The sequence below is a fragment of the Mya arenaria genome, chromosome 12, assembly GCF_026914265.1.
Source record: "Mya arenaria isolate MELC-2E11 chromosome 12, ASM2691426v1".
NCBI lineage: Eukaryota > Metazoa > Mollusca > Bivalvia > Myida > Myidae > Mya > Mya arenaria.
In genome coordinates this window covers 48,531,869-48,558,110 of record NC_069133.1, presented here as the reverse complement: position 1 = coordinate 48,558,110, position 26,242 = coordinate 48,531,869, and the positions used below count along the sequence as shown (strand labels likewise).

At 34.8% G+C, this 26,242-nt stretch overlaps 1 protein-coding gene across 2 annotated transcripts; it reads right to left on the bottom strand.

Annotated features, from left to right (window-relative positions):
* Window positions 1-1,252: 1,252 nt before the first annotated feature.
* On the bottom strand, window positions 1,253-11,937 carry LOC128211945 (uncharacterized). 2 transcript variants are annotated; one of them, XM_052917101.1, is made up of 12 exons: window positions 11,791-11,937; window positions 10,140-10,194; window positions 9,479-9,740; window positions 8,676-9,026; window positions 8,098-8,179; window positions 6,841-6,926; window positions 5,465-5,560; window positions 4,183-4,287; window positions 3,726-3,842; window positions 3,345-3,461; window positions 2,539-2,814; window positions 1,253-2,250 (listed from the first exon to the last, which is right to left on the bottom strand). In XM_052917101.1, exons 2-12 carry the CDS (start codon window positions 10,182-10,184, stop codon window positions 2,027-2,029), a joined length of 1,761 nt encoding a protein of 586 aa, XP_052773061.1. In that variant the 5' UTR covers window positions 10,185-10,194; window positions 11,791-11,937; the 3' UTR covers window positions 1,253-2,026. The 2 variants fall into 2 exon arrangements, with proteins under 2 accessions (XP_052773061.1, XP_052773060.1); XM_052917100.1 differs by lacking the exon at window positions 11,791-11,937 and adding an exon at window positions 10,806-10,818.
* Between the last annotated feature and the right edge of the window lie 14,305 nt (window positions 11,938-26,242).

Here is a 26,242-nt window from a genome sequence, read left to right as displayed (position 1 = left end):
AATTGGATCGTTCTAAGACCAAAAATTAAAAATGTTGTCAAAATGTTCAATCTGTGAGAGTGCAGATTTAACAGGTACAGGATTTGAATCGATATGAAATGAATATTTAAACTTGAAATAAATTCAGATTATAATGCCTAACGGCTTCAAATTCTAGCACTTATTGTCCTTAATTTACAGTAAGCGTCTAAATCTCTTAACAATAAACAATAACTATAAACTGTTTGGAACATTTGATATGTAAAGTGTTAAACCAATGCTCTATCACATTTACAACTCTTCTAGTCATTAATGGTGTTCTACCGAGTTTTATGTTAACAAAAACAGTATATATTTACTTGAGTTAGAGTTCTAATGCCTTTCTTTACAAAACTTCAACTGCACTATTTCTTTATATATGCTTTTTACACCCCAAACTTCACAGCCATGGTGTAAATATCAATGAGTTATATGTTTGTATAATTTAATCATACATGAAGGAGAATTCACTGAACAATACTCAGTCAAATTGATTGCATAAAATGATGACTTTTGAGGAGAGGCAATATGATTGATAATGAATTAAGTGTAGATAAATCACATATTAAGATATTTTCTTCTCCAATCCAAGAAAAGTAGATTTGGGCATGCTGGAAATCCTTATCTTGCCCACGGGCAAAGTTAAATAAGGACCCATTTGGAACTTATTTTGTATTGTCATCACACAATTATCTCCCTTGTAAAAGATCGTCGTCTGTAGCACCATGGGAACCTTGTCTAGTGGTAATGTTTAAAATCCAAATAAATCATTCCTCACTTTAACTGACACAAAAAGGTTTTAACGCTACTTTCAAGAAATTATGTTGCAATCCCCTTAGAACTATTTAAAGAACGACTTGACTATTTAAATATTTGAATTACTGCACGCATATCTATGAAAACAACATATTATCACATATCTATACGCGAACTATTTTCACTACGCACAAAAGGATTCCAGTGAAATAGTACGTTTCAACTTTATTTAGTTTAACTGAGGTGAAAGAAAACGTATCTTTCATGGCTAATCGGGTAGGATAGATTCGCCTGAGCCCTCGGGGAGGGTGTTCTGCGGAAACTCGGTAAACCTCACGCTCGGGTTGGAATGAACCTATCTTACACGAGCGGCCATGGAAGATACTTTTAATCTTCATTCAAACGCATCTAGCAAAACTGAAATGAGTATTAAAATATATTTGTTATATCATATAATGATAATTTGGATCAATTTCACAACGGAACCGCTGTTTGACTGACGGCAAGAAGCAGTTTCAGACTTCAACTTTGATACACACACGGTGGATATAGGCAATAGTCCAAAACAAATTGATACACTGCCCCGTACATAAGGGTCTCGCTCACGTTTTATTAAGTCAGACATCAATCTGACAATGGACACATACACATCATTGACGTCAATGAATAGTTTGCCAACTTGCAGGTTGTTTTCTTCTAAAGTTATTTAAATTCCATTTATAACAATGAAACTATATCGTTAACTAATAGTTTTAGTGTTTCTACGTGATTAGTCAATCACCAGATAAAAAAACTCCGCCCTTGAAGCAAATGAAGGATATATTGCATTCACAAATTTTCCCACAATTCAATTATGATATATATTTTTGTATATAAGAAACAATTCTTGACAACGTAATTTTATAACATATGCAGCTTCCTTTAAATATAATCTAAGAAAAGTCTTTGCTCTACACCGCAATGGTCGAAATTAACTATATTTCCAAGGGATCCAGAAGGGACACAAACATACAATTTCTTATCGATTGTTAATTAATTCTTATTGAACTTAACATGTATTTTGGGTTTCAATCTATTTTTCTGCCAAAACAATATTGCACAATATGGACACCTGACTTCGAGGTTATTTAGTCCCTCCAAAAAATGCTGTGTCCTAGGGATCCTTGGACTCAGTAAGTTTCAAACGCTGCGACGGTAACTTCAGTAATAACTTAAGTACTCTTACACAACATATGCAAACTGAGAAGTATTGTTAAAATTGTGTTTCGTCTGTCCTGCTTCTACTGGCTATGTTGCAAGAACTGGCTATGCTTCTACCAGATAAATGTGCCTCTACTCTAGCATTGAGAGTGTTGTTCATCTCATTATCAACCGAGACAGCATTTTTGTCACCCTCGTCCGGAATATCATTCGTGGCAGCGTTTTTTTCACCCTCGTCCGGAGTATTATTCAAGGCAGCATTTTGGTGACGCTTGTCTTTGTTTTAAAGAATTGATTAATAATGAATAGTATTGGTAAATACTAGTATATATTTACATATATATATATATGATACAGACTTACTGAAAGGAAAAACAATTAGAATTTAACAATAAAAGCAAAATAAAAATATGACAATATAATGCTTGGATGAAAAGTAAATAAACTTAATATTATTCAATACTATAAAATTAATTGAAATGTGGTCACAAAAAGGAAAAAAACAACAACAACAAACAATGGCATATGGTTTATTTAAAGAAAAGGTGAAAGTGGGAGACCTACCTAAAATATCCTGTTTTACAAAGTCCCAGTCAAACACAACGCCTGACTCACGAATTGCATCCTCTAAATGACTCAATGTTGGTTGAGAGCTGGAATTTCGCCATTCTCTCAGCATTTCATAAACAATATCTTTATGGCCACAGTTATTTTTTTCTATTTGGTCTAATAGGGAGGTTCTGATGTCCAGATGAGCACCCAAACCTCTCCAGCCTTTTCCAATTAGCGACGCAACGTGCAATAGTTCTATGTCACTTGGACTTTTTTTCTTCCAGGGAGCTAAAATATGAATTGTGCTTCTTTCAAAAATCAAATGATATTGTTTTTCAAGACAATCGTTTGTACTACGTAAGTCAGTCTATAAACAAACAATGTTTAGGAACATTCAGTACAGGTAATTGCATTATAAATATGGCATGATTATTGTGGAAAAACAACAACAAACTGTAGTCCCTTATAAACTGAACGATGAAAAATATAGAGCCAAATACTAAAACATAAATAAATTAATGAAGCTGTTCAGATCTGTCAAAACCATGCGACTATGTGAACTTTTATCTAGTTTTTTTTAAATGCTATTTTCGGATCAATCCTCTCATAAGAGGGACAAATGTGTGCATTGACGACTTCAATATATGCTATACGAGTATATTTAGTTAATTTTGACGTACTGTCGGTATGAATAAATCTTTCTAAACAGTATATTTTCAAAATTTTGAACCACAAGTTCATTTCCGTTTGTTTCGGATTCTTTGTTTTTAAAGTACTTTAAAACACATTTTTAAAAAAATAAATATGATTGCAGTTACCTTTCCTGCCCTCTTGTTCGACGCCTGAAAGAAGTTTCACTCGACTCAGGTTGTCCACCTCCGTTTCTTTCTGTGACCCGGCAGTGTGTGTACTAACAGCTTCACCGGAGGTCTCCACTGTTTTGCAGAACAAAGAGACAAAGCTTACGAAGATGGTTTGACTATATACCAATGTCGTTGAATGCACTTCTATTAAGCAAAACTACGACACACTAAAGAGTCGTCGTTCCTTTAAAAATGTTTTACATAAATATAAGCAGTTTAGTTTAAATAACATATAGTCCCAGTTTTGACCCACACGTTTTTATCGTTTGTTTCGGATTCTTTGTTTTTAAAGTACTTTAAAACACATTTTTAAGAAATAAATATCATTGCAGTTACCTTTCCTACCCTCTTGTTCGACGCCTGAAAGAAGTTTCACTCGACTCTGTTTGTCCTCCTCCGTGTTTTGCTGTGACTCGGCATTGTGTGTACTAACAGCTTCGCCGGAGGTTTCCACTTTTTTGCAGAACAAAGAGACAAAGCTTACGAAGATGTTATGATATATATATATATACCAATCTCGATGTATGCACTTCCAGTAAGCAAAACTACGACACACTCAAGAGTCGTCATTTCCTTTAAAATTATTATTACATAAATATAAGTAATTTAGTTATGATAACATATAGGCCCAGTGGTTAAAAGAAATCAACCTCGCTAATCAAGGGTTTACAAAAAAGTTGCTGTTAACGTTTCACGAGGATTGTTCAAAAAGTTTGCGGAGTTTTGAAAAAGAAATAAAGTCCTTGTTAAAAACGTTAATAAATTGGTACACTTTTAATTGATAAAAACTTACTTAAACTAGTAGAGCGTTGGCAGAGTGCTAATTTCACGATTAATCTGGCTGCCTTCATAAGGCCTTTTTCGTTTTTTTCTTTCAAAATCCTTCCTTTGTGACAACCTAGAAATAATGATATAAACCAACTATATATACAGTACTTAATGTATTTAGCGGGATAAGAGAACAATGGCCTGTCAACAAAGTAGCTTAAAATATTATTCCTACCATTATGATTTAGACGAGTCTCTATCCGATCCGAAATAATTTTGTTACAGTATCTACTTTCACTATCAAAACCCGTGTTGCAATGTTGATCTTGACCGCGCACCGGTTATGCTTTGAATGCAAGAAGAGTGGACTGTTTCATTGCTGACCAATGAATTCGGCTTTACAACATTAATAAATTAATTAGATGGCTCTCAAATTTCGGCCAAAACTAAAAGTAAAAACAAACGTTCAATCCCGGCTATGTTACTATCACCTGTGGTTGACCTATATGATACATTTTATGGATTTAATACATTTTACTACAAGGAGGGACCATTTAATTTGCCGTAAAGAGTATTAAGATTATACATTATCGCGTGTTGTAAAATGTAGAGAAGTGTTTTTCTAAAAATGAAAATATATAATAGTTGTGGATATGCTTGGCGCGGAATTCATCTTTCTCTTTTTTAAACCTCCCGCGCGCATGCTTTGCTATGGAAAATCATTTCCCGAAATAAAATATTCGCGAATATTTATTTATTATAATAAGATGGCATGAAGTCGAATCTTGATGACTAAGAATGGGTTGATAAAACGAAGCGAATGAGCTCTTTTTTATCAAATATTAATTCTGGTCATCTAGATAGCTAAAAATACAAACTCATTGGCTGGCACATTTTTAACGCAAAATTTGACGCAGAGAGTATGAATTAGAAGAGTGGCAGTAGGCAAACGTTTAAAACACCCGCGAAAGTTGAAATTCTCAATGTTTACGCCTAGTACTTTATGACTGCCTATGTGCAATTTCATTGACTAGAAATATATGTTGAATTCTAACATGTGATACTTCAAATTATTCGATTAGATCAAAGCTTACGCGTGTCGAAAAACTGCAAATAAGAAATACTGTTCCGCTAAAATGTTCTGTTTAGGTAATTTATGGGTATTTGTCGAAAATTAAGAAATGTGGCCGATACCATTGTCATAAGTGTTAAATTATGAAGCATATACAATAACTTTACTACAATAACAAAAACTATAAACGAATACTGGCACCTGGATAAACCGTGAGAAAGTTGTTTTCACTTACATATCGTTATCAATAGCCATGCAATTATGACGACAAATGGTGCAAATTCTGCTCCTGTTACTTTGTCTGTCTTCTTCGAGCTGATGACAACTTTCTCTAGATTATATGAGAAAAAAAGGCCATAAATAAAATATACATTAAATCACATATTCACATTTTCAGTTATTTCGGAACAAATGCATTTCCATGCTTGCCACTCAAAGGAACTTGTTTTTGGAGAAATGTTGTTGTTGTTGTTATTTAAGTATAAAGGATTCATTATGATTTAAATATGTAAACTTATTTGATTGTTTGTATATCCAAATGACTTCTTTTCAACTTTTACATTTTTTAACCCCAATAAATGGATTTATCTCGATTAAAAAATGCAACAAAACCGAAAGATACTCTAAGTATATGTTTATGATTTATCGCACACAACGTCAATAAGAAATTTGCTTATCACGTGACTTTCTGAAAACCTAATGATTTACAGTTTTTAACTAGAAAGATGTTCTTAGAAGTCAAGAAAAAATAACCCAATATAATCAACCTTTGGACCACTAGACCGCCACGACTTTGCTTCAACAATAATATATTTTGACGTGCTAACCAAACATTGATAACATCACATAATGATGGTAAACAACCAATTTCGCAACAACAAAGCTGTTTACGCTATTTAAAATTGTCTTCAAAAACGATATTTGAGCAAATATCAACATTTGCTGAAGGGTTCCAGATTTTGGTATCTTAGATTTGCCACCCTTTATCTCGTCATGCACAAAAAAACACGAGCGTAAAGAAATCTACGATTTTATACTAAACACCATTATTAAGTTTTCATTCGAAAACTCTTACATCACATTTATTTTAAAAACAGGAGCTTAATTTCTTTATGCGAAATCGATTTGAAAATGTTCAGTATTTCTCTAGTATCTTCTTTAGACTGTTCCGGCGATTGTTCAGGTACTGTTAGCAAAGCGCTATGCTCCACCCACATATCTACCTCATTGGCATATTGTGAGTCGGTGATCCAGTTGAGAATTTCAGGTTTATTTTCTTAAAATATCTTTTTACTAAAGTATCGTATCGCGTGGACCTCGGTAAATTATCAGACATCATATGAGACTCAATTATAATAGTAACATGCACGATATTTTTTTTTCTCAAATTATTTAATCCTAGGTTGCACTAAGGATTTAACATAGCATTTGAATACTTCCGTTTTTGAAGTCATTTAAGGCGATAGTTCTTGAGAAAGGATGCTTCAATCAGAAGGATTCCAGCCATCATTGATGGTGTTTTTACGTAACCTTTAATTACACGTTTACTCGTATATGTTTCAATTTGAAGAACACCATTAGATTCGACTACAAGTATCCAAAAGAACCCACCTTTTCCGGTTGTGGAATCAATTGTAGACTGAGTGTATGTTTGATCAGTTGTTGAAGAAGCTGTCGTTGGTGGCTTCGTTTTTGCTCTAAACAAATCAAGCTGATAAAACTTTAAATAAATTTAATCAGTGAAGTGTATCATAAATCAAGGATGGTTTATGCCTTAAAGTTACAGATATCATGGACTGGAATAAATATTTGTGTATTTTTTCAAGATGATATCAAGTAAATGATAACATGATTTGCATTGTTAAATATGTATATCTATTTAGAACACATTGTGAAGTTTTTCAAACATCTGTACTACTAAATATTTCAGGTAAGTTTGGTGAGAAGATAGAGGAACAAACGAATATACGCTATACGCGGAAATGTTTCATACAATAATTAAAACGAAATCAACAAACGTTTACTGACTCGACAAAAGTATCAATCATACGAGAATACCAGTAAGCGTGTACTGAAGAGACAATAGTGTAAAATAAACGAGGAAATCAAATAGCATTAACTGACTAAGCAAACGTACCATACATATGAGTAAGTCAACTAGCGTTTGCAAACTATACAAAAGTATCATTCCTACAAGTAAATCAATAAACTTTAACTGACTTGACAAAAGTATCAAACATTCAATAAATCGACAGACGCTAACTGACTAGACATACGTACCAAACATTAAAGTTTTAAACATTCAAGGTGATAAACACACATTTGCATACCAGATAACTGTATCATGCAAACGAGGAAATTACTCTTTTACTGCTTAGACAAATGTATTTAACAATCGAAGAAATAAACTCACATTTACTGAAAATACAACTGCATCATAAGCACAAGAAATTTAACACACTTTTACTGACTAGACACAAGTATCATACGTACGAGAAAATCAACAAGCGTATACTGACTTGACCAAGGTATTATAAATTATGAAAAAGAAAATTATAGTCGTATAGGTAAAACAGGTCCCGTGTTCTAGCGGGAATGTTGTTGGATATACTAATTTTAGCATTTTTTATAAAAGGTCTAAATACTTATTATTGACTTCAGAGGTAATGATTTTAAGAGATTTCTATGAGTTTTAAATGTAATTGTTTTGTTAAAGCAATGTGGATTGAGGCTCCAATAAGGATGATTAATGTCAAGGTTCATAAAAACAGACCATACGGTTCTAGAGGAGATGTCAATTCAAGCAACTATTCACAGACCTAAAACGGGCTCAGATGGCCTTAAGATTGAATTAGACGATGTACTTACGTTGCGCTTGCTCTTTCAACACATGCATCTGAATCGTCCGTCCTGTAATAACCGTCTGGACAGTTGATTATGCAGGAGTAATCTAGGAGAAATCAAAGACTAATTAATTGAACTAGTAGGTCAAAACTTTAATCTATTAGCTTGTAACATGACACACACAGTCACCAAATCAACACACAGTGATAACATGTATATACATTTATATTGAGATATCGTTTATATAAAACACACACATTTATTTATTTGAAACGGGTCTTGCGACGGTAGCATACTCCGTGGACCCGATCTATCACCAGAACGGAACCGGTCTGGGCTCCCCCTGATGCCTATAAGATCATTATAAAGCTCTTCAAATAATTTGTTTTTTGCTTAATTGTGATTTTACTGAATGTCTTCCTGTACCGAAAAACTACCCGACAGCATTGCATACTAAATGCTCGTCGTACTTCCAAAGTGCTTAAAACTTAAAAATAGATGAGTTTGCTTATCTATATAATATACAATCTTCAATCACTATTCGTCTATATCTCTTTCTGTATTTTATAAAACAAAATACAATTTTCCTTAAAAGCACTTACTTAAAGCCAGCTCCTGTGCAGACGGACATTTCTTTAACATACAATGTGCGTCAGTGTAGAAGCACATGGAGTCGATGTTTTCATTCTCAGGAGCGAACCCTCTCCTCGCATCGCATCTGCAGTAGCCATCACTCTCCGTTCGCTTAAGCCACGACTCACCACAGTCAATTTTGTTGTCCTCCGGAATGCACTTGTTAAACTTTTCTTGGAAACACCTGCTATATGACGAGGACAATCTGCCGTCTTGGCTGTTGTAGAAATATTTGTTTGAGCAAGAAATACAATTAATCTTTGCCTCGTTCGGAGGTAGTTTTTCTCCATTGGCGTATAGAGTAATACTCGGTTCTTCGCCTGAAACAAATACATTCGATGAAATTTGAAATACATTTCTTAAATGTTGCGTTGATTATCTAAACACCTCACTAAAGTATCACCCTATACGGATTATAAAACATTGTTTGTTATTAAACCCGTAGCAACAGGTTATATTGTGGAACAGCAACAGCTTAAATGTAAATACTGCTGAAGTATAGAAGGTAAGAGCTACCGGATCCAGGGGTAAACCCGGCGCGCGCCCCCTCTTAAATATCCGCATGTTTATTTTTTATTTCGATATAGTAAAAGAGTAATAAAATACGCCCCAAATGCGATATTTCGGATAGGAAATTGTTTACATTTTCTTGTAATTTTCTGAGGGCGCAGTCAAAAGGCTTTGCCTCTTAATTATCCCACCCTCTCTAACGCCCAATCCTGGACTCGCCCCTGCCATGGTGTTATGTATAAGGATTTTTTTCTTATTCAACCTCTCTTGCATGGCTTTTCCAGCGCACATTCTTCCAAGTGGATGATATTGCCGGTATGTAGTTCAAAGTCCGCGTAGTCAGCCGCGCAGTGATACGTGAGGCCCTCTGGACACGCCTTCCTCTGGGCCGAACACTGCCAGTCACATGTGGTATTGTCCCCATCACAGTTGAAGGCCCAGTCTTTCACTTTCCGATTTGAACATATTGGGATACACTTAGTGTCCACAGGTCGAAAGACTCTATCTCCACCGACCTCCAGAAACTGAAATAAATTTGAAAGCCAGAACTCAACCTGTGCGTTAATAATGATTAAGTTACACTGCGCTTTATTGTCATAAAAGTTTCATGTCTCAAATTTTCTTTTTTTAGATAGTAGTTTAATACAATCAATTATTTTCTGCATTGTTATTATTACACAAATTTAAATTTATTTGAATGCATTTGTAATGATGTTATATCCAAATCATAATACTATTGAAAACTCCCTTGACTTAGTGATCCCCAAACCTATTATTCAATTTTGATAGTTCTAGGCGAGGCCATTCTAGAGTCTTTGTGCAGACACATTTTTGTAACAGACGTTAAGGACGGACAAATAGCCGGACTTTGAAAATACTGTATGACAGCCTACGGTGGCTTAGAAACGTATTCGCATACTTACTACTCGTAGAAGTATGCAGATAAGTAGAACCATTGATCCGGCCATTCATGTCAACCTGAAAAATTGACGAATGCTTTTAGAACACCGTACACTACTAAACGGAATCACACTAGTTTATACTATTTTATTTGCCAACTGGCTTCTTTTCACGATCTTAAGGACAAATTACAATCATATTATATATACAATAATTAAAATTATTATATACTTTACTTCTTTCAAAGTGATCTTCCTTACAAATGAAGACGACTATTTGGTCAATGGACTACTGCAGCCATTTATATAAAACGTGGTTAAGTTATCCACGAAATATATTTCGCTTAGTTTGCACATTTAAAGGATTTGATTGGTTAATGAAACTCATTGGATCACTTAAATTTTCGGCTAACTTTGACCAAAGAATTAGCCACTTTTATACCATCAGCTGAACATGTTATATTTTCGGTCATACATATATCCAGAAGCAAAAGCTAATAAGGAAAAAGGTATACGAAGAAGAAGATGACATGATCATTAAACATATGTGTTTTGGAAGGCTGTGTTTATTTGTGGTCGCGTTTTAATACTGATTGTGCGTAAGATTAGATAATAGATGATTGCGCAATGATAAAGTTATATCATAAATAATGACCTAAGCGAGAAGGAAGGTTTAAGCTTGAATCTCACCTCTCAATATCAAATAACAAAAACCTGAAATAAATAAACCGAACATATACATATAAAAAGAGTGTATTCTAGTATGGAACAACTGTCTCTCAAGGAAATAGTATACACTTGATAACCTTTTCTCTTCTTCTTATAGTTGACTAAGTATTGTTTTACAACATACGATTTAGAACTAAAATAGACATGCGGTGTACAGTCAATATAGTGCATACTACGACCACTTCTACTAATACTACTACTACTACAACAACAACTACCACTACCACTACCACTTCCATTTCTACTACTACTTGTACTACTACTACTGCTCCTCCTACTTCCGCTACTACCACTGATATTACCGCTACTACCACCACCGCCACCACTACCACTACTACCACCACTATCACTTCTCCTCCTCCTCCTCCTCCTCCTCCTCCTCCTACTACTACTACAACTACTACTACTACTACTACTACTTCTACTACTACTACTACTACTACTACTACTACTACTACTACTACTACTACTACTACTACTACTACTACTACTACTACTACTACTACTACTACCACTACCACCACCACCACCACCACCACTACTACTACTACTACTACTACTATTCTTACTACTATTACTACAACTTCTTCTACTACTTCTACTACTACTACTACTACTACTACTACTACTACTACTACTACTACTACTACTACTACTACTACTGCTACTGCTACTGTTAATAAAAATATAATAATAATAATAATAATAATAATAATAATAATAATAATAATAATAATAATAATAATAATAATCATAATTATTATTAATTTTATTATTATTTTTATATACAACTACTACTACTACTACTACTACTACTACTACTACTACTACTACTACTACTACTACTACTACTACTACTACTACTACTACTACTACTACTACTACTACTACTAATAATAATAATAATGATAATAATAATAATAATAAAAAACTTCCATCAACTTACTGCGTTTATACGACCATTTTCGTAACTGATATGTATCCAAAGGGTAAAGCCACTATGATAAATAAGTTATACCCTATATAAAACACTCCTTCATTAGCCACGTGATTACATACAATAAGTGAAACCGAAAACAGATAAAATCCGATATTTCTATAACAAGTTAAGACTTATTCCATTAATAATGAAATACTGTTTTTTTCTAATAAATAATAAAATAGTAAAATAACTGATAATATGTTTTACATCCTTGTTAGAGTACTTCGATTACTACAAATATGGGTTGAACAGCTTTATGAATAGATTACAGTCCTTTGGTCGGTTGAAGTTTACTTTAGGACACATGATAACATGATTGCACAGGCGTATGAGCTAATATTTATTGGAGTAGATTTCGTCACCTTTTTTGTTAGTGTAAATACCTGAACAAAACGTGTCCTTACAATACGATATTACATTAAAATCACGCAGAATGATATAAAACGTTAATTGAAAATGTACTTATTACATTGAGTTCCTTTTTTCGTTACTGCACAGCTCATGCATCCGTTATCCTACATAATCTTAGAGAACTGAAAGTTTGTACAGTGTTAACTAGCATATTAATCCCTATTATTCACAAGTGATGTAAGCCACCACCTCACTCTTAACACGTCGAAATTCTTTTAAAAATGATCCATTTCGTACCCCTATGTTCTGACCCATTTTATTTTATTTCATAGATCCGCCAATGAGATAGTTATTGACATTTAGAGCTATGTCCCTTTGTTCTAAATATTGCCATTTAGTTAATATTGGGTGCTGTGACAGTTTTAGCACTGTTCGTTTTAGTATATTCAAGGTTATAATTGCATGTTCTATATTTCATTCGTTAAGATAACAATATGACTTTCAAATACAGACAGCATTTGATGGGAATAAACGATCATTGCATTATCAGTAAATATATTTTGTATTGATGCAAAGACTATCAAATGAATTTCACGAGATGTATTTAATGGAGACCGGTAGCCGTGAGCTATGCGAACCTCTGAAATCAATTCAAAGTCACAGGCACTTTACGACCGACCCGTTTAACACTAAGTGCATAAAACCAGGCGGATTCACTAGGCCATGTGATGGTGTCAGAAATCGTATAGTTTATAGTTCGTGTATTTCGAAACACCTATATTATTCTATACAATTTGTCGCATGAATACAAACTACTTAGCAAAGAAAATTCCATTGCCCAGCGGGAAGTAATACTCAACCGCTACATCTCAATCAAGACATATGGTATGCTTCACTATACAAAGAAGGTTCAACTCTCTTTCAAAAATGAAAATAGAAATATATTGTGAATGGTTGTGTTGTTGACTATAAAAAACAACAATGGCATATCCGTACCGCTGGTGACCCAGACACTGTCCGGTTTTAAATGCTTTATCCAGTTCCACGCAAATTTACTATAGGGTCTGAATCTCAATTCTCCACCGATGTTCACAACGCTAATTAACCCACGTGTTAGGGTTCGATGCACGTGCAGGCATTGTTTAACATAGACAGACGACATCCACATTCATTACATTTACGAATGTGTAAATTCCAGTGAATTAGGAGCAATATCCCTCACTTCGTCTGGCAAGAACTCATGAAACTTTAACGCGCATTCTTTGTAAAAACACGCTAGATAGATTTAAAAAAAATGTGAAGAAAACACATACATAAATGATGTATTTAAGTGTTTGGAAGTACGCCTATGAGATAGCACTATGTTTTGCAACATAAAGAATGCCTCTTGGTATAACGAGTCTGTAGAAACAATAATCCGGCGAATTAGACTTAGATGATTAAATGATCTGCTTATTCGATAACTTAGTTTGTATCACCAGCCTGAATTATTGATACTTTTGTGCATAATAAACCTGTAGGGATTTAACACCATTGGAACTTAATAACGCGACACATGACAAGTATACTTATTGTTGTGTTCCATTTACCTAAGATTGAACTTATCTTTTTCGGTTATATGTTTTCATGTTATTAAAATTGGCTAAAAAGATAGCTTCGCATTACAGAAATATTTTCTAGAAAAAAATCTCATTTCCTGCAAAGCATACATACCAATTTCTTAAACCTTTTGTATATCTAAGTTAGGTTATGTGAAAATAAAGTATAGATTTAATAAGACAATAAATCATTTTTTAAATATTCTGTTTTTTAGTTTGAATGAAAATACCAAGACGTGACTTACATAACGGAAATTGACAACTCTTTCAACGAGTTCAAATTTGACAATTGGGCAGCAAAGATTAATTTGTCCAGAAAAGTTACATAAACTTTACGACAGGAAGATCTTATCTCTAAGGATATACTTGTGCTTTATCAAAATCTGATCTTAAAGGTCTAGGACTACCTCTTGGATGTGTTGAGAACATCGCACAGGAAATCCAAAAAATGGAAAACTGCAGATTCCATTGTGACAAATGAAATTCAGAGCACGATTGACAGAAGCTCGACTAACGAAGCTACACTGGAAGGCGCCGGTAAGTTATTTGACGAACTTTTATTGGCAACATCCCCGGACTCTGGCCAGCAAAAGGCAAAAGTTGAAGAAAGATCGAACTTCATGGACCCGAGGTCTATTCTCAAAATGAAGTCGCAATCAAAAGAAGGCCGTACATATAACACGTTTTCTGTCGGAACGAAATAAACGTCGGAGAGAGAATAAACGCAAAGAGTATATCCTCCGTTCTCACGACGAAGAAACGATAGTACTAAATACGGACGACGAGCACCCATTCTTAGGTATTTAAATGGACGAGTGGGGTGCCGCAAACATGAGGCTCCGTAACCATTTGCTTGCTTCAAATGAACTGACCAGATCTGATGTAGAACATTACCTTGCATATACGAGAATATTCGAATTTGCTGACACCTATGAATGTAATAGAGTTCTAAATGATGTCTCCCACTAAAGGGAGCTACAAGCTGAACATCGCTTTAACTGGGGAACCTTTTCCTTTCATATGAAGCTTTAAATGCTAGGACCGAAAGGTCCGAAATCAACGGTACAGCCGTCATACCAATCGCCAGAGTCGAGGGAAGACTACAAGATATTCAAGGCAAAAGGCTCATGCCCGTTTGGAAACAAATGCCGCTACAACCACCAGTCTAAAGACCAGCCGTCGTACCCAGTTCGTCAAGACAAACTCACAACAGCAAAAAACCTGTAAACCGACCTACATCACTTATATATGAAGCATGGGAAAAACATCTGCCGACGGGATACCAAGATCGTGAATATCTACTTACGGGAATTAAATATGGAATTAACATAGTTGACAATGATAAACTGTAAAAGTAGTGTGGAAGAGGAAAATTACTCATCGGCCTCATGTACTAAAATGCGCGCGCAAACGGAAGCCCAAATCGTATCAGAACTCGAAAACGGGCACTACGAAATCGTCGATGATAAGCCACTAATTGTCTCTGCTATCGGAGCTATACTCAAACGTGATTCTTCGAAAGTAAAACTTATTCACGATTGTAGTCGCCCGCCAGGATTTGCGTAAATGACTTTGCAGATACGGACCATTTTAAGTACCAGTCAATCAAGGATGATATTTAGCTTGTTACACCTAATTGTTATATGGCTAAACTTGATCTTGATCAAAGTGCATACCGAAGTGTTCCGATTCATCCCTCAAATTGAAATGGCGTTTTTACAAAAGCAAGAATTTAACTTATATGGTTGATACCAAACTTCCATTCGGGGCTTCACGGTCCCCAGAGATATTTACAAAAATAACACAAGCTGCGCGAGTGATAATGGAGAAAAGAGGCTACAAATTCTGATTTTCTGATTGTAGGCAAGACATTCGAGGAATGCAAACAAGCACTTCATGAATTGATGGCATTCTATACTACTGACCTACCCATACTTTTGGATTTGAACACTGTTTTAATGTTTTTCTCATTACGTTTCTATACATGCGTTTGTATTATGTCATATTATCTTTCTTTCATCCATTGTTTATTTGTAACATTTCATGCATATAATTACTGTATGCATAATTATATTCGTTTGCTTTTGTTTGCACGCTTATAACAGTCTATATATCATTATCAGTTGATATGCGCATAAATTAAGTAGTTTGGAGTTATAGTTAGTAAGTAAATAAAGTATTATGTCATATGTATCTTTCGTTCATGCATTGTTTATTAGTAACATTTCATGCATATAATTACTGTATGTATAATTATATGTGCATGCTTATTACAGTCTATATATCATTATCATTTGATATGCGCGCAATTATATTTAGTTTGGAGCTATAGTTAGTAGAGCTCCATATTCCTCTCTATACTGTTGTTGGCTTTTTCATTTAAATTAAACGTTGAGGCTTTTGATTACGTAAACAAAGACAAAATAACTTCTTTTAGAACAGTATCTTTTGTCATACATTTACCGTCTACGTGATAACAGTCTGGTACTTTTGGCACTCATTGCAGTTATGGAAAATATGTACAAGTCATCACTATGAATTACAAAATAAATCGGATGTCTGCTTACAAGGGCCCAATTCCCTAGATAATGTAGAAACCTACGTCAATAGCATAGAGGGAGCGGATAAAGATAAAAGTCTCCAAAATAGCGGATCATCAGGAATACTTTCCATGGGTGTACTGGAGAACAATATGACGGAAAAGTATTTGTAGATATATGTCGGCGAACAAGCACATGGAGGTGCGTGAAAACTGTTTTATGGTAACATTTGAAGCGAGAAATATTTTTTTAGCGTTCTAAATATTGCCATAAGACATGGTTATCATGATGCTACAGACAACAGTTTTCAACAAGGGAGGTAATTACAATGCGGCGACCATTAAAAAGGAGTTCCATACGGGCATTTTATCTTCGCCCATGGGCATGATAAGAATTTCTAGCATGGTTAAAATTCTGGATCTACTTATCTGAGGTGGGAGAATAAGGTATCTTTCTCTTCTATTAAGATATTTGTTTTGGATATATTTAAAATAAGTGTTAATTTTAAAACCTTTGTGACTGGTTCATATATTTATATTTATATGTAAACGAAGATTACTCGATCGACGTGCGTCACCAATCTAGGACATTTGGTTAATTGCTTAATGATTTTTAAAGGAGAATACCAGTCTTTGTGGGTAAAAAATCTATTCATGGCTTGTGTATGTAGTGCCAATGAAGTGAGGTTGTCTACGTTGTCAACGCTTCATAGATATATTTTTGTCGTCATTGTGCAATGCTGATGCATGTTATTTAAGAAGACACTGTATACAGTCGAACCCCGATGGCTCGAACACGTTGGGACCGGCTAAAATACCTCGAGCCTCGGGAAAATTAGAGACAAGCGGGAAAATTTACGTTCAGTGTAAAGATATCGGTCCTTAACATTCAATTCGAGCCAGCGAGGAATTCGAGCCAAGCGAGTTCGAGTCAACGGAGTTTGACTGTGTATTCTCTTTCGATTTATTCTACGACGAAACACACAACTTCTCAGGCGACGTTGAGGCTATCCAGCAACTTGATCTTGTCATTGATTAATATGTTTTATTTTAACCTCCGTAAATGGACAATACTAAATATAGTATTTATAAAGTTAGTAATCATATTGCCATAGTCTAATTCAACTTCTTGGATGGGATTTAGTATTTCTGGGCGTATATTGCAGTTCATCGTTAAGATTAATTCAAATCGTCATGTTGTATTGATTCGTACCCTGATAAACCTTAATTGAAGGTAAAAAAATCACCAATACTTTATTTGTTTTGTAACTTAACTGACCTGTTTAAACAGTATTCATTTTGTAATATATATTTATATTTATACAACATTACATATACAAGTAAAGGATTAAGGAGAAAGCCAAAGGCTTATATGGAACCGCTTTCCTCAAACTAAGCTGGTAATATTCAGAAGTTCAATCTAGAATGAATGATGTCTTGGAGTGTCCGCACTTGTAAGCATAATCTATGCGATATGTATGCCTTATTGACCATTCTCCTGTACTTCATCATTTTTGAAACGTTGTAAAAATTGAGGTTTCGATTTGCTAACATGGCATCCATTTTGGCAAGTTAAAAACTTAACTGATATACAGCAATATTCTGAAATAACTAAAACAATAATAATTAAATGCAGTATTGCTAGTTTTATCATTAAAAATACCATTTCAGAATGCTAGTATTTTAATAATGGATTTATATTGAAACATAAATGCAACCCATCGACCGAATTTCAAAACTGCAGTGTATTCATTCTCTGATTGAACATGTGTTTATGTATTTATTTCGTTATTTTTTATTATTTGATTTATAGAAAAGGCATGCATATTTGTTTCGGAGGCCATATTGTAAACTACCCGGCCACATGGGTCCATGTGTTCATAACACTTACAGTTGTGGACAATATCAGTTCTTCAATGGAAACGGTTAGCACTTAATAGGTGACAATCCGTTATATCATATTGCAATATCTGCCTTTACAAATGCGGTGCAGCTATTGCACCATTTACGTCCAATGCGACTCCAGATATCTAAACTATGATTAAAGTTCTACGTTTTTTTTAGATAGTAGATCCGACCTCATGTTATAATGTATTCCGATTATACAGCAAACGCACCCACATCTAAATGAAATATAAAAAAAAAACCCACTACATCAATGTATTAGAACATGTAAAGTGAATAAATCCTGTGTCATGGTGAAAAAATACATTTTTGAAAACTTTAATGAATTGATACGTTAGACTAGTCCAACGGTCAGTGGCTGTTTGGCTGTTAAGTTATTGGCTTTAAACATGTGTTTACATTTTGGCTTCTGTGTATTTCCACGTAGTTTTCATTGAATCTTGAAAGTAAATGTCCGATGGTTCTTCATGAGTATATATTCAAATTGTGTTTACAACTGAGAAAAACACCTACATTCAAAATATGTGGTGAACATTGTTGGTCACCATGTCTCAACGTTCCGTTCCGTGTGGTGCTGTCTTGTAACGATATCTGCTACAGGGTGTGATAAAAGCCGTTCGATGTCGGACTTCCTTAAAAATTGGTATAATGTGATAGACATTCCATGCATCGAATACCGTCTTCTAACCATGTGGAACAGAACGGACCTGACGAAAGGAAGAGGTTGTGTGAGGAGTTTCCCTGGTAGCATGCGAGTTCAAATGCTAGTATCAACTGTAAGACGAGGCATACTATTTTTCTTGGCACAGACAACCATGCAAAGAAACTAAGAAACAGGTTTTCTGACAGGTTTAGTTTCAAACACACAAGTTTTACATCCTGTTCAATTGCACCCTTGACAACCAACTCGATCAGTGCTACAGCCCTTGTACCTTATACAGGCACTATGGAGGTGTCAGTCATTTTGTATGCCGTGACCTCTCAGGACGCATTGAGCTTGAAATCTGTCATCTGGAATAGAAAAAGATCAACAGCAGCCAATGACAATGATATGCGAATCAGCATGGTCGAACAAGGTTTCCGATAATTTCGCCATGAGTAACCTAACGCATTTCGCCAGTACTTCCAGTTTAGTCGTGGTCTCCACAACTGTCGACTGGGGCGTGTCCATTATTGACTGTCTTCTGTCTCCCACACAGCAGTGGTCGGGCTGAGGTTGGAGTCAATACTGTCGAACTGCTTATAGCTGTCAACACCTGTCCTATCAGCGACCTGAACACTGATGGTATTTAACGAACCATGCTCTGAAACAGGAAAGCTCCTGACAGGTACACCAGATTTTCCCCAGCAAAGTGTGTGTTTGGACGTCCAATCAGAGACTTCGTTCCTATCCCACTTGGCAAAAACCGACCATATGATGGGTGGCGTGAAACACCTTTTACACGTGAGACTGTTTTGTTGCAGCGCTATATCAAGAAGGTGAACGTTTTATCCGCTATCGGAGATCATATCATGGTACAGAATCAAGTCTGGCCACATCCCTTGAACTTGGACAGTACTGTTGGGGGAATCGAGTTTCGCAAATGTCATCAATATTCTGTCAAGGTTATTGACGAGTCAGTCTACGCTACTCTTCGTATAAGCAAACTCAAACGCAAATTCATACCAGTAAACCTAATCTCAACAAGCTGACCATTGGCACATATGTCTTCAGAGAGTGATAGAAGGTAAGTCCCGTACCCCTACCTGCCATGATGGCAAGCCACGCATTGACCCACTTTGACGGCCAACCTCGTGTCGACAACCAAAAGTCCCCCCCCCCCCCTTCAAACCAGTACGGCTACCTCCATCAGCGATTCGCACAGCTGCCACAGGCAGCACGGGCGTTGCCATATAACCACTTGCACTATTCCTATATGTGCCGCTTGTCCTATAACTGCATAGTGGGACGTCCTTACCCCCGGAATTTAAACCCTGGTCAGACGATCACACTTCAGGCTTGTGTCTCCACGACAACCGACCAGCAAGGTCCAATTGTGAATCGAAATGCCTCCATCCGTGCAACATCCAAATCTGCCTGGCACTCGGATTATAAGATGTGACATTGATATTGTGTAAGTATTCATCCATGTATAACGGAGGTTGTATATGCCCAAATATGACAGTTTCTGTTTCGAATGATACAAGTTCATCTAGTTTGCTGTATTTCTGCTGTTTACTTTCCAGTAAATATATACATGTTTTAAATTCAGTTTGTATTCAGTCTTTGGGGGAGATAGAGGATAATTAGTTATATAAGTTTATAATGTCTGTTCATAACATGTTCAATAATCTTTCTGGCCTTGTTCAGTGACTCGGAATACATATCTCAAATATACCCTCATTTTTATTTAAAGGTCTCTTTCACTCTCCTGTAGCAAAAGAAGCAAAGGCGAGTCTAAGAACCTTGAACTACAACTATGCATTTCATAACCAACTTTTGCTATTAACAATAACTTCAAATATTGTATTAAATAATCTAACAGTGCCAACTGCCTGTCCTAAACTCATCAAACAATATTTAATAGTTACAACATCGTTCAGTGCTGATTTCAGTGCTGATTTCAACTGATTACTCCCCTTAACTGGAGCAAGTTGTTTACAAGTTTAAAGTAATTAGAATTTTCTATGTAAAACTTTCACAAATGCAATTTTAGTAATGCTGACAAATTTGCAAAACACCAAGCTTATAAATTAATTTAGAACATGTAAATACGTTTGTAATGATTAGTTCTATAATATGTACACATGTTTTGCAGTTATGCCATATATAGTTTTGTGGCGACGAAATTTATGTAAATTTCTATATATAATCATTATTGATTTCGAAATGATCTTTATATTGTCGTCAAAGTCATTGACCTCTTACTAGTCAGCATATACATCTTATAACAACATCTTGTAAAATCTACTGTTACGTTGCTTTTTTGTCGTGTTAAACGCGATATTATTCTAACAGGAATTCTTTTCCCGATGTACACTTTAACACCATTAGGACTACACTTAATTAAACAAAACAGAAGAACAGAATAGACGTTTATTGAGACTTATACATTTTAATACGACATAACATCGTCCAAACACATGGAATTAAGTATATGCCAAGTGTGTGCACATGAAAGGTGCAAAAATAAAACATAAATGATATATTACATAAATAATGTATCAATTACAGTATTATTGATTAAGGTATATATAAAAACAATAATGCCACCCGGGAAAACAGCATGTTAAAAGAGGATGAACATTATTTAAAAGAATGCTAAAGAATAGCATTACGAATGCATAGTGACTCTTTAACAGTATCAGCACATATTTCTTAAAAGAGCTTAAATAATGTTTTTATTTAAACACAGAGGCGTATATATAAAGAAAACAATGCTTGAAACAAACGCTTGTGAAAAACAGGCCTTAATGAAAAGTAAACCTTAATATATTAAATTCTAAAAATAAGACTTCTACGAACCAAATATCACATTGGACACTTTTAGATGATATTTTGAAGGTCTTGGAAGTGAGCTTTTTGAAAGGCTAGACACCAGATGATATTATTACAATAATTGTTTTGTTGAAGCATAAAAGTGACATCGTTGTGAACAACGCATTGCATCTTAATTCTTAATGAATCACGTCGCTTTAAATCGCCACATACATCTTTTACAGTTTTTGCGCATTTTTCCAATTCGAAATTTTCTAGGGTTGTCTACCACGTAATCCCAGTAAGTTTAAAAACAACGTCGGTGTATTTACCTTTACTCATCAACATACTGGGTAGTTGCCTAATTCCGGATCAATGTTGAAGTTTTCTTAAAATATTGTCATAATTACTGAACAAAAGTGCATACAATTTTAATAGAGAAATGTTGGGTACTATATTAACCAAAATGGAAAAAAGAATAAAAGAAAAAAAAAACATTAATTATAATATAGTAGTCAGTACGAAATAAGGACATAAACGACGTCCAAAAACCTGCATTCAGTGCCTAAATATTCGGATTTTTCAAAGTACAAAGTAAACATTATTAAGTCAATACAAATATTTAAATGCTACTTAAATGAACATCATGTATTAAATGTTTAACCTGTATATAAATTTTATACTTCTCTGAAGTATTTGTATGTGTATTTTCGGCGTATCCGAACTACTAATTTGTCCGAATTTGCATAATTTTGAAAGTACGAATCTGCTTCATTTTCATATCAAATGCTGCACAACACAAAACAATGACATCGTCAATTTATTTACTTTTTATGTAATTGGCATTGTATTTCGTGATCGAAGATAAGTCATAAACATAGTATAGTAGGTCTAGTGTTAACCCTGTCGAACCTCAATATAAAAGCTCGCGCTGTGTGACGTCATCCCCCACGTGACTTAATATTGACATTTAGGAAAGCAAAAGTTTAGAGGTATTTATTTTGGGGTTATACTCGAATAGCTGCACTTTTGTGCTGTTTCTGTTGCTATGGAGGTCAGTTGCGTAGACTGTGATCATTCTATATTGATCACGGTCGCCGAAACGCTTTCTAAACGCTTTCCGAATATTTAGGCAAATCCGGAATTAGGCAACTGCCCAGTAATCTTTTTTAAACGGAGAAACCCAGATGAGGCAGCAACAAAATTGTTGCTTTCATTATTTTTATCATATAAAATGATGTTTTTTCGGCCTTAGCTCGCATTTGACAATTCAAGGCTTGTTTTGAGATAATACTGTATTTTCCGACTTTTGGACCATCTGGTTTTTAGCCCCGCTAAGTTGAATAAATGATGAAGCGGCTGACTTTTGTTAAAATAACGATTTTCATAAGCCCAATAGGACCTTCCAAGAACAAGATCAACCCATTGATGCTAATGAAAATTTTAAATGCTGTAAAACTAGATAAAGCATGTAGTGATTTTTTAATGACTATTTTATTTACAGTATAAATACATTATTTGCGCTTTCGGGCTATATATTCAACTGTATATTAAATTCGGTTGCTACAGTCTCTTAAACATGAGGCTGCATCGTCTAACATCAGTAAATGTACAAAAGTGGTATTATGAAAACTTGATAAAATGATAACCCTACATCCACAAGAGAACCATCGGCAGACATCGTTTTATGGCTCACCTCGGTCGAAAATGGTCACTGACATGACGTTCTAAATAAGTCTATTTGGAGGAAACATTTGACATGTTTTTGAGAATATCGCCATAAAAATTATGATTGGTAATAATATTAAAGACCAGGGATTTAAGATAAAATAGTACATGTATGTCTGATTTAAACATATTGTATTGCCTTTTTCTTTCATGATCGGTATTTACAACAATGATATAGAGTATAGAAAAAGCAAATGGGTTGGACACAAGTTCTATTAACATAAGTAACGTCTTCCCCATGAGTATGTCGACATGCCTAATAAAAAACTTTACAAAGATTTTCCTGAATTTATGATGATATCTATCCTTGATTTAGGAGGTTAGCGGTCATTAATTAACGACGGGAACAAAAAACATGTTGGATTTGTTATGTTATAATTATGACGGGTATATTAATCTTATTTTTTAAAATGTCATCAATGTACCTTAAATAATTGTTGTTGTTTTTTCAAACAAGCGCAAGACCTCTAGATTTTGAGATGTTTAGCATAAACAGGTTCGCAAGTAAAGGTACAAAGTATAAGCACACATATGTTTACCTACCGTTTGCTTGTAAAACGCATGCCAAAATTAGAGTTTGCAACTAAATGAATTGGTTATCAGGTACACACAAACTGCTTTCTTGGGTTTAAACATATCAACGACAAATGTACACATACCATTTGTAATTTTTGACGACAAAACATTGTGAAATATTTACATATCTACACATACCTATTATTAGTGGGTGAAAGTCATTTCTGTCCGTCGTACATACAATCTGATCATCTCCCGTTGTAACCAGTTCAGGTAAAACTCTAAAGGATATCCTGGAAGATGTGTACAAAACAAGAGCGTACGCGTAACACGTGACTATTCATTACACAAATATATGTACTACATATACGCCTACATACGTATTATATGTACTCGTATGGATGCATGCAAGTGTCAACAATGTTTTGAGCACTAGGTTGGTGTACTCTGTACTAATTTAAAGCTTGTATTCGAAACCAAGAACACAAGTTAGATGTGTGTCTACGTCATACATATATGAGTAGGTTCGTGCAAGATGGTAGTGATAACTACAAAGTCACGAAGATAGTGTGGTTGCACGCGAGTAGTCAAAGAACAATTTGTACACGTGGAAAGATTAAGCTTTAGCAAGGTCTTAAAATTCAACTTTTTTCTTTCTAGGGAAGCTGAACGTGCGCGTACAAATGCAAGGAATTGATATACCTTTGATGCTCCTTACTGAGCATTTGTGGTATTATTTGAAACGGGATAACGGAAATTAAAACATCTAAAGTTTCGCTTTACCATTATGGATATTAACGAGATAAGGACAGCGTTACAGAAGTAATAGAATTGAAATTTCGGCGCAGCTTAATTAGTAAAAGATACAGCACACAATCGAGTGTCAGTAATATTCGGTTTGAGTATTAATGACCGTAGACAGAACATTGTAACGTACGGTTAAATCACAACTCACGTAAGAAGTTGGTCATGATCTCGATCAACAACAGTTAACACCCCCTACCCTCCTCCGCCCCCGCCCCCAGTTTTTGATACACCGCATTATCAGCATGTTGTATTAAAAAAACGTGTCTCACCACCATTTGCAATTTCAATGTTTTTATAACATAATTTAAAAAAAAACCCAGCTGCCATCTCATTACCGTGAAATCCCTTTAGGTTCCGGATGCTTCAAAACGTGCTTCAAAAGGTGTGATGACCCGCACTTGGCACAACCGATTAGAGAGAAATAAGGAATACATCCAGTGACATTTCCCATGTCCTTCCAACACGGATGTTTGTAGTGTGGTAACAAAGAAAAAGGCCCCTGAAATGACGGAATACTATGTACTCGTGATAAGGCCATAAAAAGTGACATTGTTCACACTCATAGAAAGTCATAAATACTCATACTCATATTACCTTATAGGTACTCATACCCATTCTCATAGATATCTTTTTTGATATAAGTTAAGTCTGTTTATGATAATATTTAAAAAGACAATTATTTGTTTATTCTTTTCTAATATATTTATATGACAAGGCCATAACAAATCGTTTCTATGTTTAGCGAGTCCGCGGAAGGATACACTTTGAGCTTCCCCATTGAGAAAAAGAAGATTGTATATGCTCAACGATCTTGCCGAATATTATTAATTTCTTATTACCATATTTTAACTACAGATCACAAGTGTAAAAAATGCTTCACCTAGTGTTCTTTGCATTTGTTATATATAAATGATGCATTCTGTGTGATTCCCATGATAAAAAGTCTAAAAGCACCTCGTTTTGCATAGGGAATCTATCTTACATTTTGAAAATGGCCCAGAATGGACAAATGTGGCTCTTGTGTCTCTATTATACATAAGATGTCACTATTTAAGTGTTTGTATTTCGGGGCTGTTTTTTTCAGGAAAGTTAGATAAGTTTTCATACCAAGGGTTGACGCTTAACATAAACGCGAACTGGTATGGCCAAAGCACATTAAGTGATAATAATAATTTCAACTTTGAGCAGGTGCGAGTAAATGCTTAAATCCTATTAGATAAAACAAGCTATGTGACATTCATTCATTTCTCCATGAAACATTCGTGTATGCAAATCAGCTTATTAATATTCATAACCAGACTTCTTTCTTTTTACAAACTATGACGTCACGTCGGAAGTAGGAAGTTGTGTATGATAGCTAGCGCATTTAATATATTTACTTTCCTTCTAAAACTTAATTGGGGTTAAAATAAAGCAACAATTGAACAATAAACCTTTTAAAAAACTATTGTTCTGGTTTTATGTTTTATTATTAATGACAATAAATTGATTGCGGAGAACTGTAAACTGAAAAAT

Coding starts and splice junctions, on each gene's coding strand:
- LOC128211945 (XM_052917101.1), bottom strand. CDS start 10,184: ATGGCCGGATCAATGGTTCTACTTATCTGCATACTTCTACGAGTA. Junction 9,741..10,139: donor TCTGCATACTTCTACGAGTA/GTAAGTATGCGA, acceptor AATTTATTTCAG/TTTCTGGAGGTCGGTGGAGA. Junction 3,843..4,182: donor CCAACGCTCTACTAGTTTAA/GTAAGTTTTTAT, acceptor TCTGCAAAAAAG/TGGAAACCTCCGGCGAAGCT.